We start from the raw sequence: 26,855 nt of genomic DNA, 5'->3' as shown, positions 1-26,855 counted from the left end.
CTCCCTTCTCCTCTTCCCTTTTTCTTTCTTTCCTCCCTTCTTCTCTTCCTTTCCTCCTTTCCCCTTCCATTCCTTTCCCTTCCTAGGATTCACTGCAGAGGGTCAAACAACATTCTGAAACATTGAAGATGGTTTCCCAACCGTACAATGATTACCGTACACCTTCTCCAAAGGAATAATATCTTAATGGATAAAAGTTTTATTCTCATGGTTCAACCATCAAGATTCTGTCTCTTCCCAAATGCCCCTTTTTTCATTTTCGCCCCTCTTTCCTGTTCTTTTATAGATCACCAACTACCTGAACTGGGTAGTGCGAAATCTGGCTGACATGGAAGTGCAAATGGGGGCCGTGAAGAAAGTGAACAGCTTTCTCAACATGGAGTCTGAGAATTACGAAGGCACAATAGGTGCGGCATTATCAATGTTGTTTTAACGGGCAAAACCCAGTGAAGTCTGCTGACCAAATGTATAAAATTAGTAGCTGGATACCCTTGCTTTGTGACAAAACTATGTGATTGGGCTATGCAGGAGGAATTCGGTTCAGAATCCGTTGCCTCAATGGTAGTCGGTGAGTGAAACACATAAGGGAATATCACTCCTGCCGCCTTGAGTCCAGAAGCAGTTCCATAGGTGGAAGGTGTAGGTATTTTGGTGAGGTACTGATGTTTAGTACTGTAAAGAGCCCCACTCCTGAGTGAAGGAGTGGAACATCTGCCAGTTTGAACTGAGGTAACGGCATGTGAGGCAACTGGCAGTTGGAACAGAGTTCTTTTCAGGTGGGGAGGGGGAGTAGAACTCCTTAGCATCAGAGCGTGTTAATTACTGTATAAGAAATACTAATGATCTGATGGTCATTTCAGAAAATCCTTTATTAGCGAGCACCTAGAAGCCGAGAGGAACATACGTGCCATATTTCAAGTTTGTAGGTCTATGGTTCTGGAGATTTCGTGATGAGTCAGTGGTACTTGCCTTTTATATATACAGATTCATCTGATTAGTTGAAATTGACGGGCGCCCCAAGAGCAGAGGTCCCTTTGAGGCTGTCCCACTACGAGTAGTGTCTTTAGTGAAATGTATCACTTATATTTAGAGATAGCAAGCAGGCTTGATGACTTGGTGACATGAGAGCTGTCGTCCAATATTTGAAGAGCTGCCCCTACAAAGAAGAAAGGGCCACCCCAAGGTGCTCCAAAGCACCTGAAGGCAGAATAAGCAGCAATTAATTGTCAGGGAATTGTGCAGCCAGTGTCCGAATGAAGTCAGAGACACTGACGCAAACTTGTAATTTTATTCAAATCAATATATTTAACATTTGCACATTTTGCACCAGACAAGATAGTCAGGAACATCATGAGGTAAAACTCAACTAGCATACAGAGCACACAGAAGAAAAAGGCGGGAAAAGGGGAAACGCCCCTTTGCACCCACAGCAACCAATCAAAGCGTAGATTGTCTCTTGCATGAGTCAGCACTCTCAAACCCATCAGTTCCAATTCTGTGTTCTGGCCCATTGTACAATTTTATTGTCCCAGCTATTAAATATAATGTCCTAACACTAATCAAGGAGAGAACCAACCAAGGAGAAATTTCCTGACAGTTAGAACAATCGGAACAACTTGCCTCCAGAAATTGTGGAGTGGATAAGATAGGACAGGACAGAAAACAGAACAGAATAGAATATTTTTACTTTAAATGTACATTAATTGGCATATATTAAAATTAAATTTCATTGCTTATAGCGCTCAAAGGGTCACCACCTCCAATATGCACTACATAACCATGACAGAATAAATAGATGGATGGAGATTGATGATAGATAGATAGATAGATAGATAGATAGATAGATAGATAGATAGATAGATAAACAGACAGACACAAAATTATGCGTATGACACAGAGAAACAACACAGATGAATGCTCCAACACTGGAGCTTTTTAAGAACAGATTGCACAGCTATTTGTCTGGAAATGGTATAGGGTCTCCTGCTTGAGCAGGGGGTTGGACTAGAAGACCTCCAAGGTCCCTTCCAACTCTGTTATTCTGTCCGTTGTACTATATCATGCAGATGGTCTGTGCTAGTCACGAATGAGGGATCATTTTGATGTTTCCAGCCCATCATAGCAAATAGATCAGAAAGGTCAGCTGTTCGGCAGTTCGAATCCCTAGTATAGATCTCTTGCGTGAGCAAGGGGTTGGACTAAATGACCTCTAAGGTCCCTTCCAACTCTGTCACTGTTAAAGATCACGACAAAAGTCTTGCCTCCTTAAGAGACCACTTGTCTCCATTTGTTTCCAGTAAGGTCAGCTAGAATGGACACATCCATAGATCCTGTGGATTAAGCAATCCCATATTGTGGGATCCAGAAAGTGTTCCTCCTTTGTGATTGCCCCTGGCCAATGGAATGGCATCTCCTTAGACAGGGAGGTCTGCAAACCTGGGAATTTTAAGACTTGTGGACTTCAACTCCCAGAATTCCCCAGCTGGCTGGGGAATTCTGGGAGTTGAAGTCCACAAGTCTTAAAGTTGCCAAGGTTGAAAAATCTGTCCTTGCAGATCCGTATTGTTCCATAATTTTTGAATGGTGAGCTGCTGAAAGCCACTGTGGAGTCTGGCAGCCTCAACAATATTAAAGAGCAATTATAGTCTAATCCCCCCCCTTTCTTTTTTGGGCTGGGGAACAGCCAGTTCATTTGACTTCCTTTGCCAGCTATGGAGTAAAAAAGGAAGCGTGATCCGGTCTCCTTGGTCAGCCATGAAGAAGGACTGAGGTCAGACGTGAGTCACGCTACAAGTTTGAAAAGCGGGCCTGACCTGTTTACTTTGCATTAGCACAGTTGCAAGTAACCTGCCTTGAGATTTGACCTCCAAGCAAGGCAACTTGTCGAAAGTAAATAAATCTTGCTTTGCTACTGCTCTTCGTGACAAATCGCCATCGTCCAAAACAGATTGGGAATGTTGACATTCCAGATGTTGTCTGTGTGGTCCATGTTCCTCCTAAGTGCCGCCTGGCTGAATCAAAAGGCTCTTCTGAACTGATGTTTTCCACCATCTAAACAGTAACAGAGTTGGAAGGTACCTTGGAGGTCATCTAGTCCAACCTCCTGCCTGCTCACAAAGGAGACCTGTACTAGGGATTCGAACCACCGAACTGCCAACCTTTCTGATCGAGAAGCTCAGAGTCTTAGCCACTGAGCCACCCAGTTGTATCATTCTGTCTAATTTTCAGATGAATGTCTTTATTATGGTTGCTGATTTATTTATATCCCCACCTGTATTAGATTTACAAATCACTCAAGCTAGTGATTTGTATACAACACACCTTCCTCATCCTATTCCTCCTCACCCCAACAACAATCCTGTAAAGTGGCTTGGGCTGGGAGAGAATGACTGGCCCAAAATCACCCAGCCAGCTGTCAAGTTTAAGGTGGGATTAGAACTCGCAGTCTTCTGGTGCTTGGCCCAAAGTCATCCAGCTACCTTTCATGGCTAAGGTGGGACCTGAACTCACAATCTTCCCGCTTTTCTAGCTTGGCGCCTTAACCACTAGATCAAACTGGCTCTCCTATCAGAGCATAAGAAAATTTTTTCTTGCATAGTAATTTGTCTGAAATCGTATAGGGTTTCCTGCCTGAACAGAGGGTTGGACTAGAAGACCTTCAAGGGACCTTCCAACTCTGTTATTCTATTCTATTCTGTTCTGTTCTCTTCATTTCTTATCCTATCCTATTCTATTCATTTCATATTCTGTTCTATTCTATTCTATTCTATTCTATTCTGTTCATTTCATATCCTATCTTATTCTATTCATTTCGTATTCTGTTCACTTCTTATCCTATCCTATCCTATTCTATTCATTTCATATTCTGTTCTATTCTATTCTATTCTATTCTATTCTATTCTATTCTATTCTACTCTACTCTACTCTACTCTAATCTAATCTAATCTAATCTAATCTAATCTACTCTTTTCTATTCTATTCTGTTCTGTTCTATTCATTTCCTATCCTATTCATTTCATATTCTGTTCTATTCCATTCCATTCCATTCCATTCCATTTGTATTTATTTATTTATTTATTTAAACTTATATGTCATTCATTTCAACTAAAGATGACTCTAGGGTGGCTTACAATCAAGAAAACATCATTTCTGAAACCCTAAAATCTTAAAACAAGAAACAGTAATGGTAAATGTACTTTAAAACGGACAAAGATGGGAAGGAATGGATTGTACAAATATCAGGACGCATCTGCTTTGATCTTTCCCTCAGATATTTCTCAAGTGCCCAAGGACTGGCCGCAGGAAGGGGAAATCAAGATCGAAAACCTATGCGTCCGCTACGAGAATAACCTGAAGCCAGTTCTCAAGCACGTGGAAGTCTATATCAAGCCAGGCCAAAAGGTTCTTTCCTATCATCTTACAATAATTTTATACTTTTTCACGGGGTTTCTGGCAAAGAAAAAGAAAACGGAGGATGCATTGTGGAATATGATTTGGTGTCAAAAGGAAGCTAAAATACCTTGATCACAGAAATTTAGCAACGGGTGTGTCAGGGTTCCAAGTAACCCTGACGACTCCGAGGCCTGAGTGTCCTCAAACTTCCATTTTATGTCATATTAGCACATCTGGGAAAACCCAAATCTGAAACCTTCCAGATTTTCCCCACCCAAAGGAAAGTCCAAGTCCCTGCCCAGCACCCACATGTCCATCACATGGTCCAATCAGGCACCATCCAAAACTGGAGATGCCTCCCAGTCACACCACTCCAGGGGCAGGGCGAGACGTCCTTGACTCTCTGAGAAAGGAAGGTTATTTTGACTATATCTACCACACTCCATATAATCCCCCCTCCCAATTTCCCACAGCATGAAATGTGGCAGGCCTGAAGGCCCAATGCAAAAGATGGCTTCCAGGGCTGACCAGGTAGACTTTAGTTATTTATCCGTATCTAGAATTTGTGAGTCGACAGAGGAATATCCAATTATAGGTTGTCCTCAACTTACAACTGTTCACTTAGCGACTGCTTGAAGTTACAACGGCACTGGTTGCAGCATCCTGGAATCATGCGATCACCATTTGCAACCTTCCCAGCCGGCTGTAAAGTAGCCTAACGATGCCTGCTTCATAATTAGTGACCCGATATTGTAAAACAAAAAGCAGTGATTTATTAACAGCTTCATTAGGCATTCTTCATTAGGCATTTCTTATTCGCAGCCATCTTCTTTGCTTTCTTTATCTGCTTTTGAACTTTGCCCATGTTCCTGTCCTCCCTTCAGTCTGTGTCATAAATCACGTTATCCAATAGCTTCATTCATCTCAACCCAGCTGCTGTAATCTGAGATCCGGCTCGGCCGACGCTCTGCATGGAATGTCAACACAGAGAGTTGACACCGGCTTCCAACCAAGCAAAGTCAATGGGGGGAAGCTGGATTTGCTTAATGACCACATGATTTGCTTAACAACTGCAACAGCCATGGCAAAAAAAGAGGTTGTAAAATTGGGTGTGATTCATTTAACAGTTGCCTTGTTCTGGACCCAGTTGTGGTTGTAAGTTGAGGACTATCCTTTATCTCTATTTTTATTTTGGTTAAGGGAAGTCTTAATATTTGTTTTAAGTTACCTCTGTTGGAAGAAATATCCATCTGGTTCAATTCCAAGCCGGGAGGAAGACATTGGAAACATGGAGGCTGGTTGGGAAGATGGTTTAATGGTGAAGCAAAACCACCAAGCACATGGTTCTGGGCATCTGACCAGTGGAATGGAGAGTGAGGAGTTTTTATACCTTCTCTTGGGCTTTGAACTTGAGCTTCCTGTTCCTGGGCAAGAACATGTATTCTATTGGCTATTGTCAAGACTCCCATGGGGCCATGTACAAATCCTAGGAGTTTGTCTGAGCTAAGCTTGGTTTGACGCTGATGAAATGGCTTGTTGGGCAATTCCTATTTGTGGCTGAGGGCCAATCCTACCTTTGTTCAGTCCTTGCTGGGGGAAAATTTTGCCTATGAATAGAGCTACCTTTCTCTTTATCTCTTAAGTCAGGGATCGGAAACCTTAAACATTTAAAGAGCCACAAAAGTCCTAACCAGATGCCCCCCGTTCCATTCTGGAACCAACTGGAAGTCTGGTTCCCCTACCATAGAGTCTCCTCCTAGCATGGCATCCTTTTTCCTCTACCTGTCTTAACCGAAAGCCCTATCAATTGTGGAGCTGACCAGGTGAGAGGGAGCCACAGCAGAGGGATGAAAGAGTCTTAAGTGCTGACTTCTGATGTGGGCTATTAAGGAAGGTGGGGGCTGCTTCCCAAGAGCATGTTTCTCCATTTCTCATCCAGGGAAAATATAATATTCTTCCTTTTTTAAAATATTTCTCAAAATATTTCATTCTTCTTGGAGAAGGATGGCTCACTGCTAACTTTCTACACCTCCTATTGTGAAGAAGTGATCTTTTTAAATTATCATTAAGCAATAACGATTGACAATTACCCCACCAAATGCTACGTATAAAAATCTTCTTTTTAAGGTCGGGATTTGTGGTCGCACTGGCAGTGGGAAGTCCTCCCTTTCGCTGGCTTTCTTCAGGATGGTGGACATATTCGATGGTAAGTCCTCTGAATCAGTTTTGCAGTTCGGGATGTGTGTGTCACATTTTGAATTTGCCGTCATTTCAAAATACCCCCATTTGGAGTTTCTAGGAGACCATCTCAACATACAAAGTGTTCCAACCTTGAAACATACCTAGGGTAGACTAGTGAAGGTAACGGAATAAGAAATGATACTAAATTATATTTGGGCTGACGGAAATACCATCCCAAGGAAACATAAACCGAGTTTTGAAATATACACCAACAATAATAGAAAAAGAAAGGGAGAGAGGGGGAAAGAAAGAAAGGAAGACGGGGGAAAGAAGAAAGAGGTAAGGAGAGGAGGATGGAAGGGAGAGAAAGAAGGAGAGAGGGTAGGAAGGGCAAGAGGAAGAGCAGGCATAGGAGAAAGGGAAGGGAAGAAGGAAGGGGAAGGAGAGGAGAAAGCAAAGAGAAGGGAGGGATGGAGAAAAGAAAGGGAAAACAAGGAATGTTACAAAAGGAGGAAGGGATGGTAAATAAAGCAAGCCAAACTGTATATTATAACCGATCAAATGAAATAATAAATGTATAAGAATGATAAATGTAAAGAAGAATAACAATTATGGGAATGTAGACTTAAAATGCTATGTAAGAGAATAAAAAAAAATTCTTTGGGAAAAAAAGAAAGAAACGGGGGTGGGGGGTTTGGACTCAAGTGTTTCCAAAAATCCTCAAAACAGACCACATTGTAGTTGGGATCTCTCTTCTGTGCACTTCTTGTTTGATCTAGAATCAGCTTGCACAGATTGTGTTAAGATGTACCCCCACTCCTGTCATTTTGTGACTAGCTTGCTAACAAATCAGTAGCCATCCCTTCCCGCGAGGCTCACTTCCAGAGACTTACCAAGGAGTTGGTGAACTTCCTGTTTTTTCTACTTATAGATACCTTAGGACCAGGTGCGTCGCAGGCGGTACGCCTCGGTACGCCTTGGTACAGGCATACTGGAGCCTGCCCGGAGCACCTGGTACAGTTCCCGTCCGGTGCTCCGGAGGGCGCGCCCGAGCTCCTTACCTGTCTTTTAAGTCTTCGGTGCTTCTGTGCATGCGCATGGCACGTATCTCCTTACCCATTATTCTCTGCTTTTCCCCACTCTTATGCTTAGATTAGGTCAGTGGTTCTCATCCTGTGGGTCGGGACCCCTTTGGGGGTCGAATGACCCCTTCACTGGGGTCACCTAAGACCATCGGAAAACACATATTTTCAATGGTCTTAGGAACCAAGACACCAATTTTATGGTTGGGGGTCACCACAACATGAGGAACTGTATTAAAGGGTTGCGGCATTGGGAAGGCTGAGAACCACTGGATTAGGTGCTGAGATCTGGCCCGCCGGACCACCCTGGAAACAGCAAAGGACCAGCCCGTGGTGCCTCTGCCATCGAAAACGGAGCTTGGGGGACGACATGAGGTCCCTCCAGGCTCCATTTTCGGCTGCGATGGCGTTCTACAGCCCTCTGCCAGCTAAAACGTGGGGCGCGGGGGCACACACAGCCCTCTGAGCTCTGTTTTTGTTGGCAGGGGGGCTGTATGAATTTGTCTGAGTCGAAAATGGGTTGCCGGGGGGGGGTGGCAGCACAGGGCTCCATTTTCACTGGCAGAGAGCTATCAAAACAAACTCAAACCCAAAAACATTTGATCCCGCAAGAAGGGACAGGAAAGGAGAAAGGGAAGGGAAAGACAAAGAAAAAAAACCAGAAGATGGGAAGAGAGCCAGGAAGGAAAAAAAAGGAAAGAGGGGAAGGAAGAAGAAAGGAGAATGAAGAGGGAAGGAAAAAGAAGAAAAGGAAGGGAGGGAGGGAGGGACAGAAGAGGAAGGAAGGAAGGAAGAAGAGAAGGGGAAGGTGGTGGAAGGAAGAAAGAGGAAAGGAGGAAGAGAGGGAGGGAGGAAGGAGATTATCATGAGAGGGAGGGAGGGTCTGAGGTAAGTCCTGCCTTAGCACTTGGCCACCACAGGTGCCCCCAGCACAGGTGACGTTGAGCTGGCCACGCCCACCTGGCTAGCCCGCCCCACCAGCCCCCCTCCCCCCAAAGATCAAATACAGCCCTGATGCAGCCCTCAATAAAATCGAGAGTTTGACACCCCTGATCTACTCTATTGCTGGCCACTTGTGGCCTGCAGCTGCAGCCACGCACAGCCCACCACCAAAAAGGAAGGCGTAAAAATAGACCAGAAACCAAAGGATGGAAATTTAGATCAGCCGCATTAACCGCTGTTTTTTCTCTCTGCTCTCACGGTTCAGCACATCATAAATTATCCCTTTTATTAGCTCGTTAATCATGCACGATGCTCTCAAACTCTTGCCTGTCGGGGAAGAGGGGAAAGAGAAGACCCAGAGGAGGCGTCCATTCCTTATTCTCAGATGGATCAGTCTGGTTGTCTCTTTTCTGTTTGTTGTAGGAAGAATTTAGATTGGGAGACTTGGAGAATGTCTTCTGTTTTTTTCTGCCATCCCGATTTTTTTCTCTGTTTCGACCTCCCAAAAGCTAGAGAGCCACAGAAGGGCCACGAAATTCATACCACTGAGCGCCACCCGTGCTTTGTGAAAGGATATTCAGTGGTAGTTCTAAAGGGGAAGCTTCCATTTGCTGTGTTAGTGGCTCTCCTCACCAAGGACTACCTACCATTCCTTAATTTCTTGCGCTTTTTGGCTCAGCTGAGTTATACTAGAAAAGACTAAAAGACAAAGAGAGAGAGAGAGAGGGAGAGAGGGAGGGAAAAACCAAAATTTACCCAGATCTTGTCATGGTTTGAGCAATAAAAGCTATTTTTGCCATCTCTTGATAACCCATAGGTCACATATCTTGGTTACATATTTTTCCTCCCTCCCTCCCCCCTTCTTTTCTTCCATCTCTTTCCCTTTCTCTTCTATCTCCTGCCTTCCTTCCATCTCATTCTTTCCTTCCTGCCTTCCATCTTCCTCCCTCCCTCCCTCCTTTCTTCAATCTCTTTCCCCTTCTCTTCTGTCTCCTTCCTTCCTTCCATTTCTTTCCTTCCTTCTTTCCTCCCTCCCTCCCCGCCCTCCCCACTTCCTTCCTTTCTTCCATCTCTTTCCCTTTCTCTCCTGTCTCCTTCCTTCCTTCTATCCATCTCCTTCTTTCCTTCCTTCCTTCCATCTTCTTCCTCCCTCCCTCCTTTCTTCAATCTCTTTCCCCTTCTCTTCTGTCTCCTTCATTGCATCTCCTTCCTTTCTTCCTTCCATCTCTTTCCTTCCTTCCTTCCTCCCTCCCTCCTTCCATCTCCTTCCTTCTTTCCTTCCTTCTTTCCTTTCTTCTTTCCTCCTCCTCCCTCCCTTCTTCCCTTCCTTCTTTCCTTCTCTCCTCTCCTCTCTTCTCCTCTTCTCTCTCCTTCCTTCCTCCCTTCACTGATTCTTGAATGGGATTCAAATGAACATCATGATATTCTCCACAGTGCCATAAACTACAGCTGCAGGACGCAGACTAAGCCATGGCGTTTTGGGGAAATTATTTCCAAAGGATTCAAATATCATGCCATTATTTAATTGCACCTTTTGCAATTTCTATTCTTATGGGGATGGTTTTTTTAAAAAATGTTTCTGAGGGTCCCCCTGACCTTTCAATTGATTTCTTCCAGGCTCAGACCTGGATGTTTCTGGATGTTTCTCTGCATTGTTCTGCTTGTTCTGTAGCTCCCATCTCTTTTGTTTTGCTCCAAATGATTTCAAACAGGAAGGATTATCATTGACGGGATTGACATTACAAAGTTGCCCCTCGATTTGCTGCGTTCCAGGCTCTCAATCATCCTCCAGGATCCTATCTTGTTCAGTGGTTCGATTCGGTAAGTTCTTGTAGGTCCGAAAATTAGTTTCTTTTTGCCTGACCCCAGGAATTTGGTAGAGCAGAGATTCCCCAGGTCTGGCCCTGCGCTGAATGCATCCGATGCTTTTCTGTGTGTGCTTTTGAATGCTGTCCCTTACAACTCCGATAGCTAAACCTGGAAAGCTTTCCAGAAAATTCTGGTACAAACAAACCCTGGTGCGAGCTTGCTCATTTTTGTGCAACAGTTCCTAGAAGTGTACCCTTCACATGATTCTTCAGTGACATTGTCCTGATAACTAATCCAGTGTTTTCTGTAAATGCAACATGCTCCTCTCAATAGGGTGTTACAATGGGTGGTTTTTGTTTTGGGGTGGATTTTTTTTGAGACATTCATTGGCTCTAGGAGCACAAAAGTGGACATTTTAGTGCAAAAGCTACCTTCAGTCTTACCTTTCAGTCGTTATGTGTGATTTTCTTTTTTAAACATTTTTTTTAAACAAACACAAACGGACAGAACAAAAAACATAAAAGCATCTTCCGTTACAAATTATAGAAAGTGTGTCAGTTGGTTACAAGATTTCTGTGCATTCCTTCCATAGTCATCACTTGCAATTCATATCAAATCACATATTTTTAAATCAAATATATTTGTATATATCACTATTATTGTATCTCAACCTTCAATTGACTATACTTGTTTTTACATCCTTTTATATGAAATATTCTAAATCTAAAGTAAAGTTATATAACGGCATTCCATTAAATCTTCCTAAAAACATCCAATACCATTACATCTTTATAACATGTTCTAAATAAAAATTGATTATATTTAATAACAAAGCTTTTAAACCTCCTCTTATAGTCTCCATTTGTAATTTATATAAAATTTCATATTGTCAAACTAATATATGTATGTATGTATGTATGTATGTATGTATGTATGTATGTGTGTGTGTTACAACCCCTGGTATGCCCAAATATGGGAGGGAGCTCACTACTCCCTCTTTCTGTCCTTCGGCTCATCACAGAAAACCATCCAGGCAGAAAACCATATTTTTATTTTTAATGTTGCCTTTTTATATTTGTGTTGTATTTGTGCTGATAAATAAATAAAGGGAGACTAGTATAGATCTATTTCAAGCTATTTAGCTCTCATCAGCTAGCCATACCTTTACTGGGATTTGAACCTGGGCTGTATTACATATTAGGCAGGAGTCTTAGCCACTAAGCCACAGGCTCTCCTCCTTATCAGCTGAGCCAGGGAAATAGGTATGTACTTGTGTTACAACCCCTGGTATGCCCAAATATGGGAGGAAGCTCACTACTCCCTCTTTCTGTCCTTCGGCTCAATATATATATATATATGTATGTATGTATGTATGTATGTATGTATGTATGTATGTATGTATGTATGTATGTATGTATATATATATATATATATATATATATATATATATATATATATATATATATATATATATATATATATGCATTATTATCATTATTAATCATTTATTTGACTACAACTATTATCACTTCATTTTATACATAATACTCTAAGTTTAACTAACTTTAACTTAATTTTTATAATACATTTTCATTACATCTCCCTGTATCTCTCCAGTAATAGTGCAGTCTTATGTCTTTTGCCATTTGTAGCATTAGTATTCTGATTACTTTCTAGGTAAGTCTTGTATGGACTTCTCTTCGCAAGTTGTTGTTCATTTCATATCTCATGAAAACTCGAAACCCTCCATCTGCTCTTCTATCAGCTTGTCTTTGGTTATCCCTGGTGCTTCTGTCAAGATTTCTCTCCTTACCTCCATCAATTTTTCTCTCTGTTCTTCTTCTGAGGAGCACCTGAGGGTAGAACAAGAAGCAATGGGTGGAAACTAATCAAGGAGAGAAGCAACTTAGAACTGAGGAGAAATTTCCTGACAGTGAGAACAATTAATCAGTGGAACAGCTTGCCTCCAGAAGTTGTGAATGCCCCAACACTGGAAGTCTTTAAGAAGATGTTGGATAGCTATTTGTCTGAAACGGTATAGGGTTTCCTGCCTAGGCAGGGGGTTGGACTAGAAGACCTCCAAGGTCCCTTCCAACTCTACTATTGTATTGTATTGTATTGTATTCTATACTTTGAAATCTGGAGTAGAGTTCATTCCATCTATCTCCCCTTTCCATATTCTGCTCTTGCCATTTCCAACCACGCTCAGTTTGTTATCAGTATCCACAATTTTCTTATCTCTTTGCTTGTTTTTTTCTTCAATTTTTAGGACTCTGTCCTCCACTTTCTTCATTTGATAAACATCCTCAATTTTTCCATCAAATTTTTCTGTTTTGTGTTCTATATTTTCCAATCTCTTCTCAATTTTCTGTTACTACTAATAATTTTTGAATTTCAAACATAATCATTTGCAATGTTGAAGTTTCTTTTTCCTGTTGTGCCATTCTTCCAGTTTGTAAACACTGCCACTATAGCATTCAAGGCTTTTTATTAAATTTCAAACAAGTTCATTATAATCTTTCAAGTCAAGGTTTTGTCTTCCCTCCAATCAAGCTGGTGATAGAACTCCCGAAGAACACCTGTGTAAACAATCTGTGCTCTTCCTACTATCACTCTCAGTAAACAAACTGAGAAACCTTGAAGTGTCAAATGATCAAAGAAAAAAAAGAAAAACAATGTTTCCAAGCCTCCAGCCTCTAAGTGGCAGTGTTACCTCTTTTCCCTCTGTTGTTACAGCCTTCTTTATATTCCTTTTTATATCTTCTTTATGTTCCAAATTTAAAGAAAAAAACTTAAATGGAGGGAACAATCCAATCAAGCATTGTAAAAAATTTTTTTTAAAAAAGATAACAGACAATGTAGCTTAATTTCACCACTTACTCTCTTCTGTCTTCAATTTTAATTTAGCTTTGATTTTTTGGGGGGCAGTCTCTTTTCTAATAATAAAATTTCCTCACCAATTTGACACACTTTTTCTTTCCACTTTCTTTCTGTTCCGGAGCTGTCCCAATTTCAGCAGCTTCAATAGCTGCATTTCTGTCATCAGAAATAAGAGCTTCTCCTGGATCGACCAGAGACTTTGTGGTGTCCCTGAGATCAGCAGGACATACGCTTCACTACCACTGTCTCTGCAGGATGGTTTAGGTCCAAATGGACCATCCAGCAGCAGAAATATCAACTGCGATCTTGGAGCTCCAAGATCGCACGTCGTGTCGTCGCGACATCAGCTCCTCCTCCTGTATGATTTTAATTTTTGAGGGGACGTGGTGGCTCAGTGGCTAAGATGCTGAGCTTGTCAATCAGAAAGGTCAGCAGTTCGACCATTCGAATCCCTAGTGTCGCATAACGGAGTGATCTCCCGTTACTTGTCCCAGCTTCTGCCAACCTGGCAGTTCGAAAGCATGTAAAAATGCAAGTAGAAAAATAGGAACCACCTTTGATGGGAAGGTAACAGCGTTCCGTGCACCCTTGGGGTTTAGTCATGCCGGCCACATGACCACAGAGACGTCTTCGGACAGCGCTGGCTCTTTGGCTACGAAACGGAGATGATCATTGCCCCCTAGAGTCAGGAACGACTAGCACATATGTGCAAGGGGAACCTTTACCTTATCATCTCTCCTTTCAGTATCCCTTCCCTGGGATACCCTTTAGGTAGAATGTATCAAATGACTTTAGGGAGTCCAGATTCAAATACAGGTAGTCCTTCAACTGAGCCCAAAGTTTATGTTGCTAAGCGAAACATTTGTTAAATGGGTTTTGTCCCCTTTGACAACCTTCCGTGCCACAGTTGTTCATTCAGTCATCGTAGTTGTTAAGTTAGCAACATGGTTGTTAAATGAATCCAGCTTTTCCCATTGACTTTGCCGGTCAGAAAGTCACAAAAGGGGATCACATGACTTTGGAATATGGCAACCTTCATAACTGTGAGTCAGTGGCCAAGCATCTGGATTTTGATTGTGTGACCATGGGGGACGCTGCAACAGTCGTAAGTGCGGGGGGAAATGGGGAAAGGTCCCTTTTTTCAGTGCCATCGTAACTCTGAACAGTCACTAAATGAACTGTTGTAAGTCGAGGACTACCTGTACACAGAATTGATTTGTCTATTTCAGTAGCCAAGAGAAACATCTGGACTAAAACATGTACTTGGAGATTAGAACTCAATGGATCAAGAATTGACTGAATCAGTCAGTCAATTGATTGTTAAAACATCTTAAGAAGATGTTGGATAACCATTTGTCTGAAATGGTATAAGGTTTCCTGTCTAGGCAGGGGGTTGGACTAGAAGACCTCCAAGGTCCCTTCCAACTCTGTTACTATATTCCAATCAATGGCTTTATCTAGAAAACGAAGACGTTAATTTGATTTCTAGTTCACAACTCATACCCTACTGAGCAGTGTGGGTTTGGTTTTGTGTTTTCCCCCCCATAGTTTTAATCTGGATCCAGAATGCAAATGCACAGATGACACCCTTTGGGAAGCCTTGGAGATTGCTCAGCTGAAGAACATGGTCAAAGTCCTACCTGGTGGACTAGGTGTGTATATCAAAACAAGGTTTAGTACTAATTAGATCTGTCAACTGTCAACTTGTAAAGTGTTTCCATGACTACTATCAAGTTGACATAGAAAAAGGGAGGAAAGGGAGTAGAATTCCATGCATACCTTTGGCCGGAGTCAGGTGTCATATTCCTATAGCTGGTGTGTGAAATGCACATGTTCATAGCCTGCCGTAGCACCTTGTTGGTGGATGTGATTTATGACACAGACAGAAGGGAGGGGATACAGGGGGTAAAGTTCAAACGCACTTAAGTGGAAATCAGTTTCGGCTCTCTGTGAAGTTTCCAAAAGATGACCTAATTAATTTACGAGCCTTGAGACAAAGTTCAATAGAAATCCATTCATTTGTTAGGATCAACATTTTGGCATGTTCTTCTGTGGAGCTGAAACTGATGGAACTGATGTTTTGATTCTAACTGTCCCATCCCCAGATGCTGTTGTAACTGAAGGTGGTGAGAATTTCAGTGTTGGCCAGCGGCAGCTCTTCTGTCTGGCCCGGGCTTTTGTGCGTAAGAGCAGCATCCTCATTATGGATGAGGCCACCGCTTCCATCGATATGGCCACAGTAAGTAGGTGTACCTTCCTGTGTCCCTTAATTACTCATTTTTCTTTGACAACTGAGCTTTGTTTTTAAAGGAGGGAGGGACTCCTTTCTTGAGACACAGTAGGAGACGACCAGGCTCAGCTTGGGGAGGGGTGTGTCAAACACATCATCAGTTTGGAGTCTTGCCTTTGTAAGAGATCCAACCAAGTTCAACCCCTCTTGAAGTCCATTGACTCTTATCTGGCACCAATTCACTTTCAACCATTAGTAGTTCAGATTCTTGTGCATAGGTAGCAGGAAATACACTTGTACTGCTTTTTAAACTCTATCCTGCTTCCTGACCTTGCATCTGACAGACACTGGTTGCAGGTCTATGTTCCCCTCTCCCAACTCCAGAAAGAAGGGTGTTGAACAGTTTTCCATTAGTAACCCAAGTAGTTACTTGCTCCTGGGGAGGAAAGCTATGGCAAATTTAGATAGCATCCTAAAAGGCAGAGACATCACCCTGCCAACAAAAGTGCATCTAGTGAAGGCTATGGTTTGCCCAGTTGCAATGGATGGCTGTGAAGGTTGGACCATAAGGAAGGTTGAGCGCCCAAGAATGGAGGCCTTTGAACTCTGGGGCTGGAGAAGACTCCTGCGAGTCCCTTGGACTGCAAGGCAATCCAACCAATCAGTCCTAGAGGAGATCAACCCTGACTGCTCTTTAGAAGGCCAGATCCTGAAGAGGAAACTCAACTACTTTGGCCACCTAATGAGACGGAAGGACTCCCTGGAGAAGAGCCTCATGCTGGGAAGGATTGAGAGCAAAAGAAGAAGAAGAAGGGGACGGCAGAGAAGGAGGTGGCTGGATGTAGTCACCGAAGCAGTAGATGTGAGCTTAAATGGACTCCAGAGGATGGTAGAGGACAGGAAGGCCTGGAGGAATGTTGTCCATGGGGTCGCGATGGGTTGCAAATTTGTGTCCAACCCATTGCAACCCATGGACAACATTCCTCCAGGCCTTCCTGTCCTCTGCCATTCTCTGGAGTCTATTTAGGCTCAGGCTGGCTGCTTTGATGATTCCATCCACTACCTCATTCTCTGTCGTCCCCTTCTTCTTTTGTCCAGCATTAGGCTCTTGTCCAGTGAGTCCTTCCTTCTCATTAAGTGGCCAAAGTCTTTGAGTTTCACCTTCAGGATCTGGCCTTCTAAAGAGCAGTCAGGGTTGATCTCCTCTAGGACTGAACGGTTGGATCGCCTTGCAGTCCAAGGGACTCGCAGGAGTCTTCTCCAGCACCAGAGTTCAAAGGCTTCCATTCTTTGGCACTCAGCCTTTCTTATGGTCCAACCTTCAAAGCCATCCATTGCAACTGGGCAAACCATAGCCTTGACTATACACACTTTTGTTGGCGGGGTAATGTCTCTGCTTTTTAGTATGCTGTCTAGATTTTCCATAGCTTTCCTACCCAGGAGCAAGCGTCTTTTAATTTCTTGGCTGCAGTGATCTTGGAACAAAGAAAGTAAAATCTGTCACTACCTCCATTTCTTCCCCATCTAAATCTAAATCATGCAGACCTCCAAATATAATGACTTGGCCTGACAAAAAACATTCTCAAAGCTAGAAGACTCCTCCTCCTGATAACATGAGTTTTCCAGGGATCCCAGAGATATCTTTTGGTAACTCCTGTTTTTATTTTTTGCAGGAAAACATTTTGCAAAAAGTCGTAATGACTGCCTTTGCGGATCGCACCGTTGTGACGATTGCTGTAAGTAGATATTTCCTAGTGGGCTTCTTTTCCTACTTCATCAGATGATGAACCTTCTTCTCTAGAAGAAATTAAGGACATCTAAAATACAGAAATATTTGTTCACTCCTCTCAGTACCTAATTATGTCCCAGTTTGGACATCATTATACAAGCTCCATATTTTAAAATTAAGGCTCCAATGAGACAAACGCAAATCTTACTAGCTGTATAGATGTTAGCATACACAAAAATATCATCCTGGTAGAGTTATGAGCTTGTCATTATCCGATGAATGTTGACTTCGGAGCTTAGGCTAGCTCACAGGGCCTTGTCTGTTTGGTCGCTTGAAATCCATTCTTCTACTGTACTTTACTTTTATTTTCATAATACTTCTATATACCAGTGAAGTCTGCAGAGAAAAATGTAGTTTCCATTTGTACAAACTAGCCTAGCATGAAGATCAATATAGAAAAAAAATGAAAGCATTTTCTCAGGATGGTTTTACCTTGCTTCATTGAATCAAAAGAAAAAGAGAGGAGAGGAGAGGGAGTGGGGAGGAGAGGAGAAAAGAGAGTGGAGCGGGGTGGAGAGGAGAAGAGAAGGAGAGGGGAGAGGAGAGAGGGGGAGGGAGAGGGAGCATGGTGGAGAGGAGAAGGAGAGGGGGAAAGGAGATGAAAGAGGGGGAATGGGGTGGAGAGGAGAGAGGGAGTGGGGTGGAAAGGAGAAGGAAAGGAGAAGGAAAAGAGAAGGAGGAGAGGAGAGAGAGGGAGTGGGGTGGAAAGGAGAGAGACAGGGAGGGGTGTGGAAAAGAGAAGGAGAGGAGAAGGAGAGGGGGAGAGGAGAGGGGGGAGTGGGGTGTAGAGGAGAGGAGAAGGAGAGAGGAGAGAAGAGGGGGAAGAGAAGAGGGGGGAGATGAGAGAGAGAGGGAGAGAGCTGGAAAGGAGGAGAAGGAGAGGGGGAGAGGAGAGAGAGAGACGGAGTGAGACGGAAAGGATAAGAGAGGAGGAGGAGAGAGGGGGAGTGGGGTGGATATGAGAGAGGGAGTGGGTGGAAAGGAGAAGGAGAGAGGGAGAGGAGAGAGGAGGAGTAGGGTGGAAAGGGAGGGGGAGAGGGGGAGTAGGGTGGAAAAGGAGGGAGAGATGGAGGCAGGGAGGAAGGAAGGACGGAGGAGAGAGGTCTGATGTAGACCACCAGTCAACTGGCCCAACACCACCATAGTTCTGGCCACTGGTTTTTACACTTGCACTTTTGCTTCCTATACTGTCCATCGGACGATTCTTTCTGTGTCCTATTGTTGGAATGCGTTCCCTTTCTGTTATTTCCTCTCTTTGCCTTTGCTTTTCCTTGCTTTTCCTTTCAGCACCGGGTCTCCAGCATCCTGGATGCCCCCCTTGTCTTAGTCCTTTCGGATGGGGTGGTGGCTGAGTACGACTCAGCCGCCAATCTGCTCCTCAAGGAGGATGGCCTCTTCACCACTTTGGTGAAGACCAACAAATAGTTGCTCCGACTCAGGATTCCTGCAAGATTTCTGGCTTTCTGGTACTTCTGTTTTCTGTTCTTTCTGCGCCTTGTCTCTCTGCCCAAGTTCCAGGAGGCTGTTCTTGGTCTCGGTTTAGCCTGGCATTTTCTGGGTTTTTCTAACTTTGCCAAGCTCATGGATTGAAAAGGGAAGGTTTATTTCACCAAAAACATGTCTGTGTTTACTCTTCCCCAACAACCTTAAACAATTCAAGGAAACAAGGAATTAAAAAAGCAAATTAAACTCTCCTTTAACTTCTTTAATTAAACTCTCCTTTAGTGGGACACAGTGGCTCAGTGGCTACGACGCTGAGTTTGTCGATCAGAAAGGTCGGCAGTTCGGCCGTTCGAATCCCAAGTGCTGTGTAACGGAGTGAGCTCCTGTGACTTGTCCCAGCTTCTGCCAACCTAGCAGTTCAAAAGCACGTAAAAAATGCAAGTAGAAAAACAGGGACCACCTTTGGTGGGAAGGGAACAGCGTTCCATGCACCTTCAGCATTTAGTCACGCCGGCCACATGACCAGGGAGACGTCTTCAGACAGCGCTGGCTCTTCAGCTTTGAAATGGAGATGAGCACCACCCCCTAGAGTCGGGAACAACTAGCACATATATGCTAGTTGTTCCCGACTCTCTCTCTATATATATATATTACGGTGAAAGACCGAAATCTGGTGAATGTCGACATTCACCGGTGAAAGACCGAATATTTCATTACATTGTTTTACATTCGGACCTTCACCGGTGAATGTCGACATTCACATAGTCGCTTGGTGTATGTCCGAAAATCGCGGAGTTTTTTTTTTTTTAAACCTGTGATCCTTAAGAAGACGCTTAAAAGGAAGCGAGGAGCCGAGGTATTAGGGTAAGGGGATTAGGGTAAGGGTGTCGAGAGGATAAGGATAAGGGTATTTTCGGACATACACCAAGCGACTATGTGAATGTCGACATTCACCGGTGAAGGTCCGAATGTAAAACAATGTAATGAAATATTCGGTCTTTCACCGGTGAATGTCGACATTCACCAGATTTCGGTCTTTCACCGTAGCATATATATCTCACTCACCCAGACATTTGACATCAGCAAAGGGGTTTTTTTTCCTTTGCAATTCAACCTTAATTCTTTTTATGTTAAGATGGGATTGAGAGATATTTAGGCTTTAAAGTTTTTTTCAATAGCCAGTTTGGAATCGTGGTTATGGTGCTGGTCCAGAAACCAAGAGAAATGCAAGTGATTGTTTGTTCTAGTGCCACTTTTATTGTTTAAATTAACTTTAATGCTGATTTAATTTCGTTGTACGAGGTGCAATGACAATAAAGTAAACTTAATTTAACTTTAGGCATGAACGCTAGCCAGGTGGGCCAATTACAAACACAGTGAATTCTAGTCCCACCGTAGGCACAAAAGCCAGCAAGGGGACTTTGGGCTAATCACCAGGAGATCAATCAATCAATTAATCAATCAGAATAGAGCAGAAGGGACCTTTGAGCTCTTCTAGTCCAACTCCCTGGTCTAGCAGGAGACCGGTACCATTTCAGACAACTGACTGTCCAATCTCTTCTTGAAAACCTCCAGTGATGAAGCATCTACAACTTCTGAAGGCAATGGTCAGTGTTAGTCCTGCATGAGAGCGAGGTGGGTGACTTTTGGCCAGTCACGCTCAGCCCGATTCACATCACAGGTTATTGTGGTGAAAATAGAATATTAGGAAGGAATATTAGTAAAGTTTGATGCCTTGAGTTACTTATCTTCTTCTATATATATAAAAACAGCTCTGTGCGTGTATGTTCCAGCATAACTCTGGAACGCCTCGAGCAATTTCAACCAAACTTGGTACACAGATGACTTACTCTCTGGCAACAAATACTGTGGGGGTAAGACACCCATAACACCCCTCAGAGTGTGTGTTCTGATACAGCCTGTTGTGCCTTAAAATGGCTTCTACTGTGCAGTGCAGTGGAGTTGCCATGTTAATGGCTTCACTGTACTCCACAAGGGGGCTCCTTCTGGAAAGGGGGAAAATCTAACATTAGAAATTACGTTTGATCAGGACATTTCCCCCCCCCCCCCATAAATAAATACTCAGGCAACGCCGGATTATCAACTAGTCATATAATAAAGGCAGAATAAAAATTAAAGAAATAAATAAAAAGAATAAAACTTCCATTGATCTTGGTAATGTCTCTTTCCTGACTTGCCTACCTCAAACCATGAAACACCAAATAACACTTTATTTTTTTAACTGCAGCATCGAGTCCACACTATCCTGACTGCAGATGTGGTCATAGTGATGAAACGAGGGGTCATTTTGGAAAACGACACACCTGAGAATCTGCTGGCCCAAGAAGACAGCATCTTCGCCTCTTTTGTTCGGGCTGATAACTGAAAAAGCCACATTACAGGCTTTTTTTTCAATGCTGATTTTTAAAAAAAAAAATGAGAGAAGGGACTCAGCCCACTCTCCTCTTTATATATAATGTATTATCACTGTATTTTTCCACCTGTAATTTTTGTAAAACTCAAGTGCATGATGTAAGTCTCAAAGCAATAAATTCTTCACCAAAGACAGGAACTTCAACAGATCTTGTTAGGACCACGCTGAGTATTTCATATCTCAAGAAAAGACTCCTTAGGAAGGTCTCCAAATTGGCAAGCCAAAGAACTTATCAGTAACAGAATTCCTACAATGTGTTTCCCCAAAAATAAGACATGGTCTTATTTTCTTTTGACCCCCAAAATAAGCGCTTGGCCTTATTTTCAGAGAGGTCTTATTATTTTTGAGGTGCAGGAGGCGGCGAGTATGGTCGCCTCATGGCTGCTGCTGTGTTGCGTTAGTGCATCGCTGGGCCTTTTTGCAGTGGCCATTAGCATGACAGAAGGGGTGTGGTGGCTAGGGTTGAGGGAGCGGCCGTTAGGTAAGGGCGTGCGGGGTGCATGGAGCATGTTCCCCCCTTCATTCCCCCCCCCCGGCCTCACCTCCTCACCTCGTGTTGTTTGTATGGCAAGCAACCAGAGGAAATGGTGGGGGCCGGCTGCACATGCGATTAAAAATTTTCAGGGAGGGCTTGTTTTAGCGCATGCGCTCAAAAGCCCGATCGTCTTATTATCTAGGGAGGTCTTATTTTCAGGGAAACAGGGTAAACAAAGGAGAAAAATGTCTGAATTACTTCTTTCTTTCTTTTTCCTGGAAGAGAAAAAAATAAAGGAATTGAGCACATCCGGGAAAACTTGATTGTCGATCATTCTAACTGGGAACAGTAATATCTGAGGTAATATTCAGCTGGTTCGGACCGGTTCAGGTGAACCAATAGCAGAAATTTTGAGTAGTTCATAGAACCAGCAAATACCACCTCTGGTTGACCCTGCCCTCCCCGGCCTGTCGTTCCCTGTCCTACGTTCCTTTGTTTTTTTACCTCAGCTGATTCGCACGACCAGAACAGATTGCCGTGTCTCAGCTGAGGTAAAAAACAGCTCAGCTCACCAGCGCTGACACCAAGGGTGCTCTTTGACGGCTGCAGGCGTGAAAAGCGCTCTCTCAGAACCAATAGGAAAAGGTTTGAAATCCCACCACTGAGTGACATGGGTGCAATTAGATCTTCCTATGCTGAGGTCCTATTGTCTCTAGGACTTTAATGAGCAAAGGTCCTAAGATTGCAGATTTATTCAAAATTAAGAGATCCCCATTTTAGGGGTAAAACTATTATATATATATATAATGTGTTACAACCCCTGGTATGCCTAAATATGGGAGGAAGGTCACACTCCCTCTTTCTGTCCTTCGGCTTCATCACAGAAGACCATGCAGGCAGAAAACCATATTTTTATTTTTAATGTTGCCTTTTATATTTGTGAGAGCTAATTAGCTCGAAATAGATCTATCCTAGTCTCCCTTTATTTATTTATCAGTACAAATACAACATATATATATATGTGTGTGTGTGTGTGTGTGTGTGTGTGTGTGTGTGTGTTGTATTTGTACTGATAAATAAATAAAGGGAGACTAGGATAGATCTATTTCGAGCTAATTAGCTCTCATCAGCTAGCCATACCCTTACTGGGATTAGAACCCAGGCTGTATATATCTTAGGCAGGAGGCTTACCAGGGGTTGTAACACAAATATATATATATATATATATATATATATATATATATATATATATATATATATATATATATATATATATATATATATATATATATATATATATATATATATATATATATATATATATATATATATATATATATATATATATATTGCTGAATTACACTTTTGCAAGATAGTTCGGTGGAGTGGTCTAAGAGACAGCAGTAGGCAACTGGACTTCAAATGACAGGACTGGAAGGGACCTTGGAGGTCTTCTAGTCCAACTCCCTTTCCAAGACAAGAAACTTTATTGCATCCCGGACAGTGGGTTGTCCAATCTCTTCTTGAAGACCTGCAATGATGGAGCACCCATAACTTCTAGAAGCAAGTTGTACCACTGATTAATTGTTCTCACAGTCAGGAAATTTCTCCTTAGTTCTAGGTTGCATCTCTCTTTGCTAAGCTTCTGCCTGTTACTTCTTGTCCTGCTCTCAGGTGCTTTGGAAAATAAATCAATCCCCTTCTCCCTATGACTGCTTCTTAAGTACCGGAAGACATTTAGCAAGTTTCTATCAATCCTTCTCCTTATTAGACTAGACATATCTAGTTTCCTCACATGTACATTGTATGGCTTAGCCTCCAGATCCCTTATCATCTTTATTGCTCTTTTCTGCACATTTTCCAAGGCCTCAGCATCCTTTTTGTATGATGGCAACCATAACCGACTTCAACAACATCTGGAGAACCTTAGATGCACCATCCTTTAGTTCTCTGCCCAATTGTAGCCTTCTACAATAGAGTCAGTTCTACAGGAGATCAACCCTGACTGCTCTTTAGAAGGCCACATCCTGAAGATGAAGCTCAAAGACTTTGGCCACCTAATGAGAAGGAAGGACTCACTGGAGAAGAGCTTAATGCTGGGAACGATTGAGGGCAAAAGAAGAAGGGGACGAGGGTGGCTGGATGGAGTCACCAAAGCAGTAGGCGTGAGCTTAAATGGACTCCAGAGGAAGGCAGAGGACAGGAAGACCTGGAGGAACATTGTCCATGGGGTCGCGATGGGTTGGATACAAGTTCGCAACTAACAACAACAATACAGTACCTTCATTCCAAGCCCTATGCCAGATATGGCATCTGAAAAGCAGGCTGGAAGAGATGGAGTTTGCTTCTAAGCCCTAGAGCCCGGCTCGATTCCCTTGAAGGGGTAGTTGGACAAAGAACCATCCCATTTTGTGGTTTCCAAAGGCTGTGATATAATCTCACAACCGCAACTGGAAAGCCAGCATTTTACATGCAAAAAAGCTGCTCCTTTGGGATGAAGTGAAAGCAGCAGCATTTTTGCAGCTCCTTTGGGAAAACTCCAGCTTCCCATCGTAAGTTGAAAACAAGGCTTGCTCCAAGCTCACCAATCCGTCTTGCCGACCTCATCCCTAAACCCACAACAGTGAATTCCTACGAACGTTTTCCTACCGGCGGGAGGAGTTACCTGGATAAAATGTAGTGCTTTTCGGCCTGGTTCCCTTAGAACGCAATCCATTCAAGCTAGCGCTTGTTGTGACAGGAAGAAGGCCTTCACTCTGACAAGCTGAAAACGTCTGCAGACCTTAGTCTGAGTCCAGGGAAGGCCAAAGGAGCAGAGGTTTGAAGGCAAATTCTTTGGCTGTTCTTACCAGGGTACATGTTTATCTTTCCAACTAGAGCTTGGTAAGCACAGCATGAGCCAAGTGAGGCTTGGTTGAGATCCAAAGGGAACGAATGCTCTCCCTCTCACTCCCTTTCCATCCCCTAAGTACTAAGGGGTGGTGGTGAATCAAAATTAGATCTTATGCAACTGGCAAAACCGAAGGCTTGGTACGGTAGTGTTGTGGCCTGCCAGATCCTCTTTTATTCCCCTGGGATGAGCCATTCACCATCCACCTCTGGCCTTATTCCCAAGTTGACCCCTGTTCTTTAGCTGTTCCCTTCCTCTGGCAACTCTGCGCATGCACACACTGAGAACAGGCTCCAGTTGTTCTTCTACCCCACTGATCTCCGACTCCGAAGGCAGCTGATAACTGCCAGATGGCCCTGGGCCCCTCTCTGCCTCCAACACAGAGCCCTTGTCAGAGCCTTCCCCAGACTCCAGGACTGGCCCATGTCCCTCCCTAACCTTCTCACTGTCTGAGTCTGCCGCCAGCTCTGCTGGCGGCTGGCGGTCCACAACACTCACATCCAGAGACTTACCAAGGAGCTGGTGAACATCCTGTTTTTCCTACCTATAGATACCTAGGATGGGGTTTCTCAAGCTTGGTCACTTGAAGATGGGTGGACTTCAACTTCCAGAATTCCCCAGCCAACCAACTGCTGCCAGCTCTGCTGACCGCTGGAGGACCACAACAATCTCTATCATCTACCTACCTACCTACCTACCTACCTACCTATCTATCTATCTATCTATCTATCTATCTATCTCTACCTACCTACCTACCTACCTACCATCCATCCATCCATCCATCCATCCATCCATCCATCCATCATCTATCTATCTATCTATCTATCTATCTATCTATCTATCTATCTATCTATCTATCATCATCTAATCTATCTCTACCTACCTCTCTATCTCTACCTACCTATCTACCTACCTATCTATCTCTACCTACCTACCTATCTACCTATCTACCTACCTATCTATCTATCTATCTATCTATCATTATCTATCTATCTATCATCTATCTATCTATCTATCTATCTATCTATCTATCTATCATCTAATCTATCTCTACCTACCTACCTACCTATCTCTACCTACCTACCTACCTACCTACCTATCTATCATCTATCTATCTATCTATCTATCTATCTATCATCTATCTATCTATCTATCTATCTATCTATCTATCTATCATCTATCATCTATCTATCTATCTATCTATCTCTGCCTATCTATCTATTATCTATCTATCTATCTATCTATCATTTATCTATCTATCTATCATCTATCTATCTATCTATCTATCTATCTATCTATCTATATCATTTATCTGTGTCTCTCTCTCTCATTTATCTATATCTATCTTTCTATCATCTATCAATATCATTTATCTCTATCTCTAGTTAGCTATAATCTAGCTATCTACCCATTTATCATCAACTATTCCTCTGCCCCATCCCCCAAAATATTAAATTTCTACCAGGAAGAATAAATATTGGAATTTAACATAAAAAGTGATAATTTTCTTTTGCATTAAATAGATAGATAGATAGATAGATAGATAGATAGATAGATAGATAGATAGATAGACAGACAGACAGACAGACAGACAGACAGACAGACAGAGACAGACAGACAGACAGAATGAGGAACAGAGGAATTAGATTTGCAGGGATGTAAATTTCCATTAAACAAAAGACACAGGATGATGCCAGAATTAAAACTCTTCATCCATTCCAGGCAGTGGGAAAATATCAAAGTTTCGCTAAGTACTGATTAGCTTTGTTTTATTTTCCAGTGATGTCTGGCACGTATGCTTCTCCGGTCTCTGACGCATCTTTTTCAGGATGTGTTCAAGAAAGAAAGGGAGCAAAAAAACACAAAAAAAAAAACCTTAGATCAAGGGTACACCAAAATATTTTGCTAACTGTAATAAGTTTAAAGTGATTCATATTGTTGCCTGATTTGTCACTTGGGTTACTTTGAGTAAGTCAGGCATTTCTGGAAGTTAGAGAGGGCTTCTGTTACAGATTTCAACCCATCTGCTTTGAGGGTTGGTAATGTCAGTTAACTCAATCATAGTCTGTTCATTAAACCCAATTCCACACCAGACGCTAAAGTATAAGGTAACCATGATGGCTACCACAACACTAAGGAAAGAAAATAGATTGGCATTCACGCAACACCCTGAAGTTGTTTGGCAGTTTGTTAAAGGTTCAGACAATAAAGTGAACTATAAACCAAAATTGTAAACCTAATATTCTTTTTTTTAAAAATTAAAAAGTAATCTATCTCTAGATTACTAGGCTGGGTTCTGATAACACTA

The 26,855-nt window shown here is 42.7% G+C and overlaps 1 protein-coding gene across 4 annotated transcripts in view; it reads left to right on the top strand.

Annotated features, from left to right (window-relative positions):
- Positions 1-21,936, top strand: part of ABCC9 (ATP binding cassette subfamily C member 9) — an 87,747-nt gene extending 65,811 nt beyond the window's left edge. For 2 of the 4 annotated variants that reach the window (XM_081957773.1, XM_081957771.1), the window contains 8 exons: positions 287-407; positions 4,271-4,401; positions 6,520-6,598; positions 10,310-10,418; positions 14,835-14,938; positions 15,392-15,525; positions 17,190-17,252; positions 20,997-21,936. In XM_081957773.1, coding sequence (XP_081813899.1) covers positions 287-407; positions 4,271-4,401; positions 6,520-6,598; positions 10,310-10,418; positions 14,835-14,938; positions 15,392-15,525; positions 17,190-17,252; positions 20,997-21,134 — 879 coding nt within the window. In that variant the 3' untranslated portion in view covers positions 21,135-21,936. Of the gene's footprint in view, positions 1-286; positions 408-4,270; positions 4,402-6,519; positions 6,599-10,309; positions 10,419-14,834; positions 14,939-15,391; positions 15,526-17,189; positions 17,253-18,592; positions 18,772-20,996 lie in introns of all 4 variants that reach the window. The other 2 variants (XM_081957772.1, XM_081957774.1) reach the window with 2 other exon arrangements.
- The last annotated feature ends 4,919 nt before the right edge of the window (positions 21,937-26,855 follow it).

This window comes from Natrix helvetica (genome assembly GCF_964273705.1).
Source record: "Natrix helvetica genome assembly, chromosome: 6".
NCBI classification, from domain to species: Eukaryota; Metazoa; Chordata; class Lepidosauria; order Squamata; family Natricidae; genus Natrix; species Natrix helvetica.
This window is presented reverse-complemented; position numbering and strand designations above follow the sequence as displayed.